The following is an 18016-nucleotide window of genomic DNA, read 5'->3' as shown; positions in this document are numbered from 1 at the left end:
TTTCTTATTTGGTTTCTTAAACATCCTGCTAATGAGTTCCATGAACATATTTCATAAGCAATAAACTCTTGATGTTTAGTTCTTGTCATCACTAAAATAACATATGCCATTCTGGCTGTGACCATCACATTTTTGTCTCATGCATAGCTTTTCAAAACAGACTTTACTTATGTAATTACATGACATCATTACTAAATAATGCAATAGAAAAATATAAACTCAATGTGTTATCTCACCTAGTAAAAATATATCAATAATATGTTATCATACCGTATGACCTTAACTTTAGTGATAAGTGATTAATGTAATGTTTATTCTTGGAATAAAGTGTTTGCACTGACCTTCCCCATATAAGTTAACAATAAGTTATTTTCAATAGAAGCAAACTTTCAGTTTCTTCCCACATTGCTTTTTATTTTTCTTCCAAATTGATATCTTTCTCCATGACAAAAAAAATTTTAAGGTAAAAATAGTTGGAGCATGTGTTTTAAACTGAATATAGTGAATATAGTGAAGCCACTTTTCCATGTGACCAAAATCAGAAATAAAGACTTTCTTTTACCTATACACATATATATATATACGTCGGGTTTTTTCAGTTTCCGTCTACCAAATCCACTCACATGCCCAAGGTGCCTCACAGTGGGACTGAACCCGGAACTATGTGGTTGGTAAGCAAGCTACTTACTGCACAGCCACTCCTGCACCTAGAGTGTTCTTTAGAGAAAGTTCTTTAAATGTGATTGCAGAAAGTGATGGTTGCTGCCTTGGAGTTTGCAATTTCAGTCATAAGTTGCCTGTTTATGCTTCACAGATATTTCATTTTTTTCAATACAAACCAGCAATCAAAAATTAGAAAGATATTTCTTGTTTATTTCACCATAATAAAATGCACTTGAAATACTATGTACTTACACTTGAAAGACCAATATGGCTATTAATCTCTTCACTCTCTCCTTCTCTCTTTCACACATACATACACATATATGCCTATGCATACACATACTGCCATCAACATCATTATCATTGTCATCATCGTCGTAGTTGTCCTCCTCCTCCTCCTTATCCTCCCTTCCTCCTATCCTCCTCCTATACTCCTCCTCCTCCTCCTCATCATCATCGTCCTTCTTTTCAATACCCACTTTTCTATGCTTGCATGGGTCAGACAGAATTTGGTGAGGCAGATATTCTACAGCCAGATGCCCTTCCTGTCACCAACCAACACTTGGAAATGAGACACATTGCCTGTATGATGGTGATGCTTATTTATGACTATACAGTGATTGTTATCAATAAGCGTGATTGTCTGATCAATAAGTATCCGGATTGTTGCCTTAGTGAAGCTGCTTAGTACAGATTGACCTTGAACTCTACTGTGCATGTGCACGAAGTTTTAACATTTTAGCTTACTTCCATTGTTTACAACAGTGCTTGGAAGGAATGTGTATAGCATGTGATCATCGCATTGACCATGGCAGAAAGTTGAGCAGAGAACCTGCATCAAATTTAACCAAAAGCTTGGCGCTATCTGCTCAGAAGCCTACGCAAAGTTGCAGAAAGTGCATGAAGAAGAGTGTATGAGCTGCACACAAGTGTACAAGTGGTTCAGATGTTTCTAAGATGGCTGAAAAAATGTCAATAATAATGAACGTTCTGGGAGATCCGCAACCAGCAGAACTGAGAAAACCATCACAGATGTTTGTGCAGCTGTGAAACGAAATTGTCGAATCACCATCCGTGAGTCATCAGAGGACGTGAAGATTAGTTACAGTTCAGTTCGGTCCATTATCACTGAAGATTTGGGTGTGAGATGCGTGTCTGTCAAGTTTGAGCCAAAACTGCTTTCAGCTGACCAAAAAGACACTCGAGTTTCAGCTGCACAAGATCTCCTTGATTGTATCAAGAATGGGTAAAACTTTTTGAAAATGGTCATAACAGGTGATGAATTATGGGTTTATGGCTATGACCTCAAAATACTGTTGACCATTTTCTTCAACTACAAGGAGATTGTTCATCATGAGTATGCTCCACCTGGTCAGACAGTAATCAAAGAATACTACCGTGACGTTTTACGTTGTTTGCAGAATACTTTTCCTCGGAAAAGGCAACAATTGCATGAGTCTGATGAGTGGCAATTGCACCATGACAATGCACCTGCCTATTCCGCACAGCTTGTGCAGCAATTTTTGGCTAGGCACAGCATTCCCTAGGTCTGACAGGCATCATATTCCCCACATTTCGCCCCTTGTGACATTTTCCTCTTTCTAAAATTCAAATGCCACTTGAAAGGAAGGAGATTTCAGGACATCATGGAAATCAAAGTGAATGCAATTAGGCAGCTGCTGATTATCTTGAAAAACAAGTTCCAGAAATGATTCCATCAATGGAAATAGCACTGGATTAAGTGTGTGGCTTCTGAAGGGGACTACTCTGAATGAGATTAAACTCCAAATTGGTACCTGTTGTAGTTTTGTTTTTATAGCACCAGTCTGGATACTTATTGATCAGACCTCATATATATGATGAGCTCTTATCAGTTTTCATCCACCAAATCCACTCACAAGGCTTTTGTCAGTGCAAGGCACTTGTCCATATAGAAGATACGTCAATGTAAAAGATAAGGTGCCATACAGTGGGACTGTACCCAAAACCACCTGGGAAGCAAACTTATAAACTATATAGCCATGCCTTTATCTATATATAAATATATCAAGTGCAGACAATTCACCAACAGACTATTCGTCAACAGACAATTTGCTGACAGACAATTTCTACATGACCTCAGACTCAACATGGAGACCTACATCAAGTGCTTGGAGGAGGTTGTGTTGCCCTGGGTCAAGAGGGTGACTGCTGGAACATTCCTATGCCTGGCAACAGGACTCTGCACCATACCACACAATTGTCTTATTTGTAAGATGTCTGTCGGACAATTGTCTGTTGACGAATTGTCCGTTTACCAAATATATATATGTATGTATGTATGTGTGCGAGTGTGTGTGTGTGTGCGTGTGTGTGTGTGTATGTGTTTAAATTTATTGGAAGGTCTTCAAGAACTACTGTTTATACAAATTAAGATGAATTAATGAAGCCAGTATAGTTAAGCAGTGCATTAAACAATATATTTTTATCATTTTCCATGTAGTTGATATTGTAGCATGAAATGCCCTATGTGTAGCTGAAACTACTGAACTATTATTCAAAGTATTCACATCATCATCTTTAATTCCACTTTTGATATACTTTTGTGAGAATAAAACTCTTTAATAGGTTTTCCTTAAAAAGACTTTCCCTTTTTTTTTTTGCTATATGACCTCCTTTTTTATTTGGTAGGAATAATCTCGTTGAAATTCCCTTCCAACAGCTCAGATGTCGAATAACAAAAGTAATTTTCTTTTTCTTTTCCTCTCACTTTTATCATTAATTCAATTTAACATATATTTGTATGATTGTGAAATTAATTTCTTTTAAACATGAATAAAAAAGAAGACTATTCTTTTTATTATTTTTTCTTATCTATTTGCATATTTTTGTATGATTTCTCTGCAGTTTAATTTGAACAATAATATTCCTAAACCAATCATCAATGTTTCTAAACTTTCACTGACTCATCTTCAGAATGAAATTATTGTTGTAGGCAGGTTTTATTACCACTTTATGATATGGATTTGTGTTGTATTGTCTGCTAATATTTGAATTTTTGGTCAATAGCATTCTTCTTCACATGTCATGGACCATTTTTGTTTTAATTTTGACTAATGTACGTTGGCTGCGTCTAAATTTTATTATTGTGTTATGTTATTAATATTGATTCCATCATTGTTTGACAGTTTATTTTCTGTGGGGAATTGCTAATGATTTCTTATCTAGTTTTGTTTATATGAAATGTAGTGCATTGCCACATCTCTTTGTTGTAAGTGCATGACGACCTACCTGAAGAGTGATGTTCTAACATGAACAATATGAGAATTGGAGTTATAAAGTTGACAGTTTTCATATTCGTAATCTTATGTGAAGGTCATTATTAATAGTTCGCTTGTTGGCTTACAAGTTCATTGTCTTTATTCATTTATTTATTTTTTTGATTAGATGGATTTTTATTTTAGCATTTTTGTATATTATTATTGTTAGTTTATGGTATGTATGTATGTATGTATGTGTGTATGTATGTATGTATGTATGTATGTATGTATGTATGTATGTATGTATGTATGTATGTATGTATGCATGCATATGAATATATGCCTACTTGTGTTGAAGCTTCTTGTCATCATAAGGTATTGTATTTTCCAGTATGTACAATAAATCTATTACTTTACAGACACATTGAGTTCTTTATATGTTTATAAGTGATCAGGTGTAGTTCATAATAAAAAAATAGGAGTAATCAATATACAAAATAGAGAAAATGTATATATAGCTTTATAAGGATCATACAAACAAAACAAATTACATAACTAAAGGTTTCATGTAAGTCTGACATACATGTAGACGTACACTAGGTAGATTTGTCTGCTTGGGTTTAGTGCAGTTACTAAACAGAGACCATTCACAGAAGCACATCTGACAACTATAGGTGTGTCAGGTCAGGCTTATGTAAAACACAGCCAGCTACATATAGCATTTAGAAGAGGGCATGCCATACAGAATTAGATGGAAACTCTTGGAACTGGACCACACCTTAATGAGAACAGATGATGCAAACTTTATTTGGCTGAGAGAGCAAGGATCCTAAACAATTCACTTGACCTGGGGGCCTTCTTAAATGCCAAAGGTGAGATGTTTAGTTGATGTCCTCATGAGAGGAAATTCATGTTGCAGACATGGAATTCCCCACTTGCTGATTAGCAAACAGAAATCATGCATACGCTAACCCTTTTTGAACACAGCAGCAACCAGTCAAAGAGAGATAACTCCATCTCACCTAGATGAGATGTTGCTCAGTAGAATTTTGCTTCAGGGTTTTTTCACAACCCTGACTGACCAAGACTGTTTTCCTACCTCTTGTAGTAGAAAGTTATGTATCTCTGGTCAGCAGGTCTGATGAGTTACCTATATCATTAGAAGCTTTATAAGTGAGAAATCAATTGTAACTCTCTGACCTCAGCCATAACCAACAATTATATATATAAATCATCATCATCATTTAACATCCACTATCCATGTTGGCTTGGGTTAGATGGTTTGACTGGAGCTGGTAAGCTGGAGAGCTGTACCAGGCTCCAGTCTAATTTTGGCTTGGTTTCTACAACTGGATGTCCTTCCTAATGCCAACCAATCAAAAAGTGTAATGGATGCCTCTTATGTGTCACTAGCATGGGTGCATTTACATGTCACTAGCCCTGGTGCTTTTACATGTTACCAGCACTGGTCACAACTACAAATTCACTTGGCTTGATGAGTCATCTAAAGCACAGTAAATTGCCAAAGGTCATAATCACTGACCATTGCCTCCATGAGACTCCACATGCGAAGATCATGCTTTACCACCTTGTCCCATATCTTCCTGGGTCTACCTCTTCCACAGGTTTCCTCTACAGTTAGAAATCAACACTTCTTTACAGAGTTGTCCTTATCCATGACCATACCAATGCAGTTCTCCTGCATGCTACATCTGATGCCTAAATATACAGGGGTTGGACAAAATAATGGAAACACCTTAAAATTTCAAACAAATGTATTTTAATATGAGGTAGGACTGCCTTTGGCAGTAATAACAGCTTAAATTCAATGAGATATGGATAGATCTGTCATTTTAATGAATTTTAATTACCCTTTTCTGATGATATCTGAAAAGAAACAGTAATTTTAGCAAAGCATATAAAGCAACACTAATAATAAATCAAAAAACATAAAAATAAACAAGTTTTTGATGGTTTTATAGATGTTCCAAAATTGTGATGTTATGATACTAGGTGTTTCCATTATTTTGTCCAACCACTGTATATATATGCACACACACACATATATGTATGACTACAACAATGGGTCCAGTGCCTTTTGTGGATAAGAATAGGAGGGAGCAAGTTCAGAGAACTCTTACCTCTGTTAGCAACCAAAGGTCCTTCTCTTTGAGTGAAGGGAAGATTGTATGATGCATTATGATGCATGTGTACAATTTGCAACACTGCATGGTAGGGACATAATGGGTTCTGAATGCAGGGGACATGTGAGGACTGCAGGAAAATGAGGCTAGTATGGTCCACTGGATGTGCAGTGTCAGTATACATGTGCAACAGAGCACAGGTGTATTGAGAGAGACACAGGTGTAGTGTGCAAGAGAGAAGATTGCACTGGTTTGGTCATGTGATGTGGTTGAATGAGGACAGTTGCATAAAGAAGTGCTTACTTAAGTGGAGGGAAGTTGTGGAAGAGGGAAACCCAGGAAGAAATGGGATGTAGTATTGAAGGCTGATCTCAAAATACTGAGCCTTAAAAAGAAAATCACAGAGGGTTGAGATATGTGACACATCACTGTACTCACGAAGACCTGCCCAACACAACAGAATTGAGATCCTAAAACCAAGGTGCCACATGAAAAGTACTGGTGATGGTACTATGTAAAAAGCATCCAGTACATTCTATAAAAAGGGGTTGGCATTAGGAAAGGCGTCCAGCCATAGAAAACAAGCCAAAACAGACTGTGGAAAGTGGTATGGTCCCTAGTCATACCAGTTCTTGTCAAGCCATCCAACCCATGCCAGCATGGAAAATAGACGTTAAATAACACACACACACACACACACGTACCCCTCCCCTGCTGCACACACATGTATCCCACCACACACTCATTGTTCTTTCACAAGAGTAGTCCAACTCATGCCAGCATAGAAGAAAGATAATGGCTATGATGGTGATGATGAGTATTGCCAGTGACTTCGAAGTTTTGACCAGTTAATCCATCATCAGGCAGTCCGATGATGGCTTAGCTGGTCAAAACTTCAAAGTCACGGTTAATACAATTCTTGTCAAAGAATACTAAATTTGTGCTCTAAATACACTGAGTAATCCTGTAAAACTGTTTTTATTATAACATAAAAACAAACATTATCATCATCATCATGTGGGCATGAGCCAGATGGTTTGACCACAGGTGGCAAGCTGGAGAGTTGCACCAGGCACCAGCCTGATTTAGCATGGTTTCTACAGCTGGAGACTCTTCCTAACATCAACCACTTTACAGAGTGTACTTGGTGCTTTTACATGGCACCAGCACAGGACTCTTGTTGGCCAATCCTCTTCACCTGGGGGAGTGCCCTTAACATTTCTGCTGTGGAATATAGGTCTTCTTGAATACAGCAAGATGCCAGGTATCTTGCTCCTTTGTCAGCTCATCTGGAAGGTTCAGTGTCCTGAGGTTGTCCTTCAGCACTTCATCCCATGTCTTCCAAGGTCTCTCTGTTCCATGTGTTCCATCTACATTGTGAGATCAGCACTTCTTTATGGAAATGTCAGCATCTATCTGCATCACATGAACAAACCAATGCAGTCTTCCTCTTATGCCTAACTTCTCTCTCAATAAATGAACACTTACACTACACATCCAGTGGAGCATACCAGCTTCATTTCTCTCTGCTATTTGCATGTCCTCTGCATTCAAGGCCTGCATGCGTCTCACTACCATGTAGAATTGCAGTCCATATGCATGCATCATACAATCTTCCTTTCACTCAGAGAGAGAAACTTTTCATAGCCAACAGAGGTAAATGTTCTCTGAATTTCTTCCTATTCTTATTCTAGCTATTAGATTCTCTATACATCCTCCCCCACTGCTAATTTGGTCCCCTAAGTAGCAGAAGCAAATGAGCCACCAGAGCATTTGAGAGAATCAATTTCCCAAGTATTTATTGTTTTATGGATCCTGTGCATCTTCCATATACAAACACGGTTTCCTCTGATAACCTTCCTATTATTCTGCTGCACATCTTATGTGTTTATAACTTGCACTGCTATTCCTGCCTACATCTTTCCTATAAATCAAGCAGGGCCACCTACCCGAAGTGGGTAGCGTCCTGTCTGTTTTCTTGCTTAAGACGTTAGTCTTTACTAAGTTAACCTTTAGGCCCTTAGATTCCAGGTGTTGCTTCCACACCTAGAATTTCTCTTCTAGCTTTGATATGGAACCTGTTATGAGGGCAAGATCATCAGCATATAGTAGTTGCCAGGGGCTGCCGGTCTTGAATTCCCCTGTTATGGCCTGAAAGATAATGATGAAAAGGAAGGGAGTGAGGACTAAGCCTTGATGAACACCTACCGGCACACCAATTTCTTGGTTTTACAGATAGTTAACTCTAATCTTACTGACAGCATCTCTGTACATGGCCTGTACAGCTTTCACAAGTTACTTGTCTATCCTTATCCTCCTCAGAGCCTACCATATCACACAGCAGGATACTCTACTGAAGGCTTTCTCTAGATCAACGTATGCCAAGTATAATGGTTTATTCTTAGCTAAGTACTTTTGAAATTGCATGACTATGAAACTGACATCAGTAGTGCTTCTCCCAGGATGAAGCTAAACTGCATTTCATCATGCCTTAGCCTTTATTCTACTTTACTGGACATTTTGAGCATTGCAGCAATGATTTTAGATGGACCAGGAGCTTATCTTGTTGGGTTCACATGAGACTCCCTTTATCCCATTTATTCTCCATTCAGCAGTCTTGCATAGTAACTCTTCCATGCCTCTTTCTTGTCCAAGCATACCATTATCCATCTACACATATTTCTCAATTCTCAATGACACACCGTCTAACAATCTGGAACATGTTAAGTCTCTGATCTTCATGTAGCAGGACATTGATAAACCTCTTCTTTTCTGATTTTGCCCTAGCTAGATAAACCTGACATCTAGTTTCCCTTTCAGAGTTCTGATGATTCTTTGCTACCACCTCCTTTCAAGACCCCTCACCTCTTTTATAGTCCTGTCAACATCACTGTTCCACCATGTCACCTGTAGTCTGGCAGAGGCTTTACTCCAACCATATTTGGTCTGTCACCCTCAGTAGATTGTCGTGTAGGAACTTCCAGTTGTCCTCTATGTCATATATCTCTATCTCTTCCTTCTTCTCATCAAAGGCTTCATTAAGAACATCTCTAAATCTCTGCCTATTTGAAGGGTTCTTGAGCTTCCACAACCTCTTTGTCCATATCAGCTTGTGTCTCTGGATCCTTCTAGCCCTAAGCCTAATCGGTGTAGGCATGGCTATGTGGAAATTTGCTTCCCAACCACATGGTTTCGGCTTCAGTCCCACTGTATGGCACCTCAGGCAAGTGTCTTCTACTATAGCCCTGGGCTGACCAAAGCCTTGAGTGGATTTGGTAGATGGAAACTGAAAGAAGCCTGTCAGATATACATATAGGTAGATAGATAGATAGATAGATATGTAGATAGATAGGTAGGTAGATAGATAGATAGATAGATAGATAGATAGATAGATAGATAGATAGATAGATAGATAGATAGATAGACAGATAGACAGACAGACAGATAGATAGATAGATAGATAGATAGATAGATAGATAGATATGTGTATTCTTTGTTTCATGCTCCACTGGATATGTAATGTTTTGGTGTACAAACAATGAAGTACAAATCGACTAAGAGAAAACTGAACGATATTCTCAAATCAGATTCAGTGGACTAAAGGGAAGAGTGCATTGGTATAGGTAAATGATACATTTACAGGATGGCAACTTATAATGAACTGCTGAGCATTCAAAGAGGGTGGAACTTACAGAAGAAGGAAACCTAGCAAGATATGGAACAAAGTAAGAAAGACTGCATGATTGATACCTGCTGCTGGAGCTCCGTCCATCTATGCGTGTATGGTGAGGCTGGAATGCATAATATATCTACAAAGTCTCTTCTTTTATCCATTATATTTTTGTGAAATCTCCAGCTATTCCTCACTGCCTCTTTAGCACCTTTTGTCTCACATCCTCTCCTCTTTTCAGTCTGTCCCCTTGCATCTTTCACACTCATCTCTTTATCACTCCTGTTCACTGTAATATGCTACTGTATAACATGAAATAATGTTGGGGTTCTGATATTCAATTTTCTTCACCATCATCATTACTTTCACTCACTCCTGTCACAGTGCTTGTGAAACAGGATTCTATCAGATCTGCTTATACCTAACATACCCAACATCAAACTTCCAGACTGTAAGTCACTACTCTTTCTTCTCCACCGGAATCACTTGTGATTGACATACATTGCTTTTCTTTAACTGTTGTCCATCTCTATGACTATCCATCACTTGCTGTCTCTCATATCATCAAACATGTAGCTATCATCACTACTTCTCTCTCTCTCATTAACTCTTCTCATTACCGACTCTCTTTCATTACTTCCTTTTCTCCCACTCTTTCACCCCAATAACTTGCTTCTTTTATGCTCTCACCTAAGTTCATCTTGTCATTGCCCTCTCTTCTACTCATGTTGTACTAAACAAATGGAGACAAAAAACTTTTCGTCTTTTTTTTTTTATTTGAAATGTAGTTGAATAGCATTTCCTCCAGTATTTGACTGGTACTTTATTTTATAGACTTTGAAAGGATGAAAGGCAAAGTTGACCTTGGTAGGATTTGAAACTAGAATGTAAAGAGCCAGGTATGTTGTGTGATGCTCTAACATCTCTGTCAGTCCACTATCCATATTGCTATTGTCTTTTACTTGTTTCAGATGAGATGCAGCCATGCTGGGGTACTGCATTGAAGAATTTTTAGTTGAATGAATTGATCCCAGTACTTGTTTCTTTTTTAGACCTGTGATTCTATCAGTCTCTTTTGCCAATCCACTAAGTTACAGGGACATAAACACACAAACACCGCTTGTCAAGCAGAGGTGGAGGACAAACACAGACACAAACATTTATTATATACACACACACACATATATATAGTCCCACCCAAGCTAGCATGGAAGGAAGAATTAAACGATGATGATGATGAGCTTCTTTCAGTTTCCATCTACCCACTCACAAGGCTTTGGTCAGCCTGAGGCTAAGGTAGAAGACACTAGCTCAAGGTCCCACACAGTGGGACTGAACTCAAGATCATGTGGTTGAGAAGCAAGCTTCTTACCACACCCATGCCTGTGCCTATGTTAAAATAATACAAACAAAAATACCAAATTAATATCCGAAGAGAAATATTTTTTTTTATTTTCAAGAAACAAATCAGTACATCTCAGTTTCTACACATGACTGGATACTTCTTTGCTAAACAGTTAGCTGTTTCAATAAATGTAGATCTTATTAAATGCTTAGTCTAACAATGAGCTTCATCTTTCTTGGAACTTCTTTTTGACAGTAATTTTTCAGCCAAGACTGTTACAACCATTGCAGCAAAAGCATACTTAAAACCACATAAAGCAGAATTCTTTAAGTTCACTATAACAGGATTCCAGTTCTTTTTATGGTAACGCCAGACTTCATTTCTGAAAAGAGAATAAAAAGTAAGTTCCATTTAACATATTCTAAGGTAATTTCATAGAAATGTCATTATTTCTAATCCTCTCTAAAGGAGACTATGGCAGCAGTACTGGATATTAATAGTTATCACCAAGCTAACATGACAGATCACATAAATAGGACAAATGTTGCCATTGGTTAGCTCCAAGAGGCCATCGCCTCTAGCTAGCTATGTGACACACAAACCTGTGTCCATTATAACCTTCGAACAGGGGAGGTCAGCAGCTTCCCCTTGCTGGTCTGGCATCCACAAACTAGTTTTGAGGTGTTTATAGCTAGCTAGAGGCGATGGCCTCTTGGAGCTAATCAATGGCAGCATTCGTCCAATTTATCTGGACTGCCATGTTAGCTTGGCGATAACTATTAATAATGTAATTTTATTTTTCAAATATCTGATTTTGAATAGCTCAAGGTCAGGGCTAACACAAACTCCATGAGATGTTTCATATAAGTTGATTCAGTCTCCATAACTTTGTAGTAAAAAAAGAAAAAAAAAAACTCCCATGAGCAAACTGGCCCCAGTAATTATTTTAAAGTTTGGTACTTATATTATCAATGTGTATTTGTTAAACTACTATGTTATGGCATCAAAAACATTACTAATTTTAAGCAGTGTAGATATAAAACACACATGCACATACAGATATAAATTATATATATATATATATTGGCCTGCTTGATTAGCCAGCGGGGTGGTGTCATTTGGAGGCTAAAACAATGTGAAGCGCATTGTGACCAGTGATGTGTAGCAACATCTGATAGCCTGGTCGGTCACGGTGATCACAGTGATATATATATATATAATATATATATATATATATATATATATATACACACACATACATACATATTTATATATATTTCTAATTAAATTAGGCAGCAGTTTAGCAATGTAACACCAGAAAGGAAAATTATAATAGTCATTTAACTTTAAATATACATACATATATATATGGATAAGTAGATTCAATGGGCTTCCACACTGTTTCTGTCTACCAAAGTTTACACAAAGCATTAATCAACTTGAGGTGATAATAAAAGACACTTGTCCAAGGTGTAACACAGTGGGAAAGAAATTTAGAATCACATTATTCTGAAGCAAACTTATTAACCATAGTTATGTTTGCTACTATATTATTGATATGCTTTGTTTTAGAATACATTGGAGAATGTATTATACTTCCTTCATTAAAATTGTAGGTTCAAGTTTAACCATATGAACTTTACTTTGATAAGACATTGATAGTGGAATACAGTGAATTAAGATTTGTTAAAACTTTACAAACATAGTTGCACAGTAGTAGAATATGATAAATGAATTATATTTTCGATTCCGTTTCATAGTTAAGATTGTTCACTTCTCGATGTATAATAAAAATAAGAAATAACATCTCAAGATCGAAGTAACAAGTGTATGAGAAGAACTGAAAATTTCAGTGAGGTTGACTTCTAATACTAGGTAGACTTTTACCCATACAAAGAATCAAATAAAATACAATTTCCAAAGAAATTATACATTTCACGTTTCTCAATAAACTTCAAATCATCTAACACCTATCAAAATAACCGTGGAATTTCCACAGGTGCAGCTAGTTATAAATTAGTTGAAATAAGTTAAAACATAAGGGAGATAACCAAGTGACATTTTGTTTTAATCCCATCCGTCATTACATTATCCAAATTAGAAAACTGTTAAGGGCTAAAACTATTTGTAAAAATATCTAAATTGTTTGTCATTTGAAGTAAATTCACCCTGTCAGTAGTTAGGTGAAGAAAGTTTAGAAGTGGAACCGGTAGCTAATAAAAGGATTATATTTAAAACAGTACAACTACGGAAGCATTAACATCATTAATTATCAGATACAAAAATTAAAATAATCTTTGTACTTAAGCACCTAGCACACACACTGTAAAGTAGTTGGCGTTAGGAAGGGCATCTAGCCATAGAAACCAAACCAAATCAGATTGGAACCATCCAACCTATGCCAACTTGGAAGACATGTTAAATGATGATGATAAAACAATATATTCAGCTAACAAAGGAGGCATCAATGAAGGGAAGTTCACTAGTATTTGACATTCCACAAATTCCTCTCTCTATGCATGTGTGTCTGTAGAAAGAGAGACAGAGAGTGCTGAGCATTGAGAAAACAATAGTAATTTTTTTTTTCCTTTTTTTCTTATTTTAAACTTACCTAACATATATTAAGAAATATAGTTTTCTCATATTGATTGAATTTTGCTTTCTTAAAACTATACGAATATTCTCTTGACTTCTAATCCACTTTTAGATATAAATTTTTGATAAAATGTTTTAAGTGCCTAACATAAATGTATTTAAAGAATATCTAAAACAAAAATGCTATCTTTGCATGGTAATTACTACCTGCCAGAGCAGCTAACTGGCTTCCATGCCAGTGGCATGTGAAAAGCACCATTCAAGCGTGATCATTACCAGTGTTGCCTTACTGGCACGTGTAAAAGCATTCCAGCGAGGTTGTTGCCAGTGCCGCTGGACTGGCTCCTGTGCAGGTGGCACGTAAAAAACACCATTTGAGTGTGGCCGTTGTCAGTACTACTTGACTGGCCCTTGTGCCGGTGGCACGTAAAAGCACTTACTACACTCTCGGAGTGGTTGGTGTTAGGAAGGGCATCCAACTGTAGAAACTCTGCCAGATCAAGACTGGAGCCTGGTGCAGCCATCTGGTTTGCCAGTCCTCAGTCAAATCGTCCAACCCATGCTAGCATGGAAAGTGGACGTTAAACGATGATAATGATGATGATATATTGGAATTTGATTAAAGGAAGATTGGAAGTCAAACAAGATGCCAAAAGCAAAAAGGTCAGAAGAAAGTATGATATATACTTGACAACATCTACAATCCCAATGATTTTACTCTGATCCACTCATTTCATGAACTGCTTTGCAACCATGTGGTTTTGGGTTCAGTTTCTCTGTACAGCACCTTGGGCAAATTTCTACAGTGGCTCCAGACCAAAGTCTTGTGAGTGGCTTTGGTAGACAAAAACTAAGAGAGGCCCATTGTGTGTGTTTATGTGTGTGTCAGCCTTCCAAAGTTAGCAATCTTGATGCTGTTGAGGTTTTGTTTAAATTGTTGAAAATAAACATCTGCAGGGAAAACATGAGTAGGAAGAGGAGTCTAGAGTGATTACGTTTTGGAGAGGAAGAACAAGGCATAGTGATTAGTGTGGATGGGGACACAATAAGGGTAGTGGCAGGTGGACAAATGAATGAGCCAGAACTGAATGGAATAGGTATGTAACTAGCTAGCTCTAAGAGCAGAGACCACTGTGGTAGTGATAGAAAAGATAAGGAGAATGCACAAACTGGGGAATGTCTGTTAGTGATTGAATGCTTGTCAGTTGGATGGCTCTTCTCTGGATGTGGCCTAAGATATCTGTGTGCATAGCAGCAACACTATCCAAATGCAGAGCAGTACTATATTGTGGGCTACATTCAAGACTTGTAGAATGTCAGCAATATTTTCTGACTCTAAAAAGAAGAGAGTCTTTGAAATGTGGTCCTAGCAATGTTAAGGACATACATTTGCCTCAGCAGCAGTAAGACTTTACATTTGTAGCAACCTTGTTTAGCGCTGCTCATGTTTAATAGGGTACAGTGTGATGCTGTTTTCTTTATGACTATTCCTGGGGGTTTTGCTATTACATGAGACAAAATTGGTATGACACTGAATGGTGGATGCTTATGAGGTCTCCATTCATGGAATCCATGCATGTTTAACATGTTAGTGTCTAGGCTACTTGGGGATGATGTATGGTTGAGGAAAGATAAGGGAAGAATGAAGACTTGTATCATTTGCACAATAGGTGTTGTTCTAGTGACAAATATAAAGGGAGGAGGGTGGAGGATAAAACTGAATTCAGAGGTGTAAGAGAGTTGATTAAGTGTTGGGCAGAAAGAGCTCTGTTAATACAAGCCACACTTTAGACTGTCAGTCCAAAAAATGAGAGATGAGTGAAGTCCAAAGACAGGAAGATCTGATAGGAAATTTGCATGCTGAACATCGCTGAAGGTTTTGCTGATGTTTAGGGCAACAGAACTGCTTTTGCCAAACTTCTCTAAAGCAAGATCTCTCTTATGAATGACATAAGAGAGTAAATTTCCAGTAGATCTAGCTTTACAGAAGCTGTGTTGGATGGATGGATGGATGGATAGACAGAGATAAATAGAGAGAGAGAGAGGTATTAAGGTGTGAGGGAACACTATTATTAGCTGTCTACATTACATTATAAAGGTGCGTGGCTCAGTGGTTAGAGCGTCAAGCTTACGATCGTGAGGTTGTGAGCTTGAATCCCGCACCAGGCTGCGTGTTGTGTTCTTGAGCAAGACACTTTATTTCACGTTGCTCCAGTTCACTCAGCTGTAGAAATGAGTTGCGACGTCACAGGTGCCAAGCTGTATCAGCCCTTGCCTTTCCCTTGGACATCGGTGACGTGGAGAGGGGAGGCCGGTATGCATGGGCGACTGCTGGTCTTCCATAAAACAACCTTGCCCAGACTTGTGCCTCAGAGGGTAACTCTATAGGTGCAAACCCATGGTCAGTGTCTGACCGAAGGGGGTCACCACATTACCTTAGGAATGTTACAGTTAAGTACAATAGTTGTTTAGGTCAGAGTGCTTTTCTTTGGAATGGGATACACTGTAGCACGTTTTGTAAAAACAAGCTATATCCTTGTAGAGTGTGTGGGATTAAAAAGTTTGGAACGTATAAAGGCAAGTTCTGGGGCACAGAGTTTGAATAGGGCATTGTCAGGGCCTTGACTTTGTTGGTTTGAAGCAACTGGACATATTTCCACACTTGGCATGTAAGTTTGTATAATATAGCAATGACCAGGTTTATATGTTGATGATCTGTATGGTATAGAATCTTCACATTATCCTTTCTAATAGTATAAAACATTTTTATCAATGTACGAGTCGTTTGACTTGCTAGAATAACCAGCCAGCTCCTGAAAATAAATAAAAACACCAGACCATCTTTAAAAAAAGGGAATGATGCATTGGAAAATAAATACCTGGATTTGCAAAAGGACAGAATGATCACAGATCGACTGGCTATTTGACAGAATTTGACATGGAGTTAAATAACTATTTAGCCAAGCAACTAGGTAGCCTCTAAACGGACCAATGTAGTCGCACGACCTCTTAGAAATACCAACCAAACTTCGAGTCAACTTTTTAAAACAGCAGGACACATTAGGTAATGGGGTCGTGCGTACGCTGGACCCGGAAAAAGAAATTGTAAAGCTTGGAATGCCTTTGATCATAATCGATCAAGGCTAACCTATAGCCAAAAGACAAATGTTTGGAGTGTGGAGATGGCAGACAGTAGTAAATTCTAACAAGCCTAGATAACGATCCAATTTTGGCTATTGTCTGAAGTTATTGGCATATGTAAGCACTTGGGAAAGGCACTTACCCACAATTCTTGTAATACTCACCAACAAATCGGAGGATTTGAGCCTATACATTTATATGTGATTTATTTATTGTTTAGAAGAATGCAATGGTACGAAGTGTATATTGTAGCAGAATCCTGAAGGTGCACTCAATGTATTAATAAGGTGTAGGCTCTCAGAGTAAGAAACTAAGTTCAATATACTTAAAATTTGAAGTGTGTTATGTTTCGTTAATTTGATATATTTTTTAAAAGACGTTGTTAAAGTTAGATCTCTGTCTTGACAAAGATTTAACCCCCGCGATGTATAATAAAAGACGATATTTATGCTAATGTCCTTGAAAGAAACATGTTACAAAAAAGCAAAACTAAAAGGAAAAAAAGAAATGATCATTCATAATATATGTTATATAAATATTATAAGCACGATTCCCCACTTTCAGTAATTCATATTATCTAGTTATATATTTAAGAGTGTATAATTCAATAACAACGAAGTATAAAGGGTTGGTTTCATAAAGAAATATTCACGAATACTTTACCAACCTAATCCATGGATCTTTTAGCCCGTGGGAGGCCAGTCTCTTCTCTAAAATTTGTAATCGTGGAGCATCTTCCACTTTATACTGTCTCCAGTCAGGAACTTCAAATTTCACACCTCCCATTATTGATAGACATGTATTCTATGACCTCCGCCGTTTCGTGACTTTCACAGCGAAGATGGGTTTCTTAGTTTCGTAAAAGGAGGGGACGTAATCACGTGAGTCCTCTTTGAAGTCGACGTTATTATCTCTCTTTGATACATGACCAACCAAGCTTTCTCTTTATTCATTTATGACAAACCTTTATCGAATATTTTGTTTTCCAAGCACTTTTTCGTTGTTACCTTGCATTTTTGGATGAAACTACATGAATAGGAGAAAATATTGTACATATGTACATTGAAAGGAAACATCGTACGTTCTAATGCACATGTACGAATGAGTTTGTATGAATACATGTACTGTTTCTCTTTCCTAATTTCAATTTACTATTTTCAAATAATGCATTCATTCTGATGGATGTTTCTTTGCGACAGTCACTGGAATGGAATCACCA

The 18016-nt window shown here is 37.5% G+C and overlaps 1 protein-coding gene across 1 annotated transcript; it reads right to left on the bottom strand.

Annotated features, from left to right (window-relative positions):
* Nucleotides 1-11138: 11138 nt before the first annotated feature.
* Nucleotides 11139-17666, bottom strand: LOC115232464 (NADH dehydrogenase [ubiquinone] 1 beta subcomplex subunit 3). Its single transcript, XM_029802346.2, has 2 exons — nt 17465-17666; nt 11139-11443 (listed from the first exon to the last, which is right to left on the bottom strand). Exons 1-2 carry the CDS (start codon nt 17581-17583, stop codon nt 11275-11277), a joined length of 288 nt encoding a protein of 95 aa, XP_029658206.1. The 5' UTR covers nt 17584-17666; the 3' UTR covers nt 11139-11274.
* Between the last annotated feature and the right edge of the window lie 350 nt (nt 17667-18016).

This window comes from Octopus sinensis, linkage group LG2, assembly GCF_006345805.1.
Source record: "Octopus sinensis linkage group LG2, ASM634580v1, whole genome shotgun sequence".
Classification (NCBI taxonomy): Eukaryota; Metazoa; Mollusca; class Cephalopoda; order Octopoda; family Octopodidae; genus Octopus; species Octopus sinensis.
The sequence above is the reverse complement of the archived record's forward strand: the minus strand, read 5'-3'. Positions and strand labels throughout refer to the sequence as shown.

What these genes read in the sequence shown, in the direction of transcription:
- LOC115232464 (XM_029802346.2), bottom strand. Translation starts at nt 17,583, where the DNA reads ATGGGAGGTGTGAAATTTGAAGTTCCTGACTGGAGACAGTATAAAGTG. An exon ending in CTAAAAGATCCATGGATTAG is followed by an intron (nt 11,444 to 17,464) that starts GTTGGTAAAGTA and finishes TTCTCTTTTCAG; the next exon opens with AAATGAAGTCTGGCGTTACC.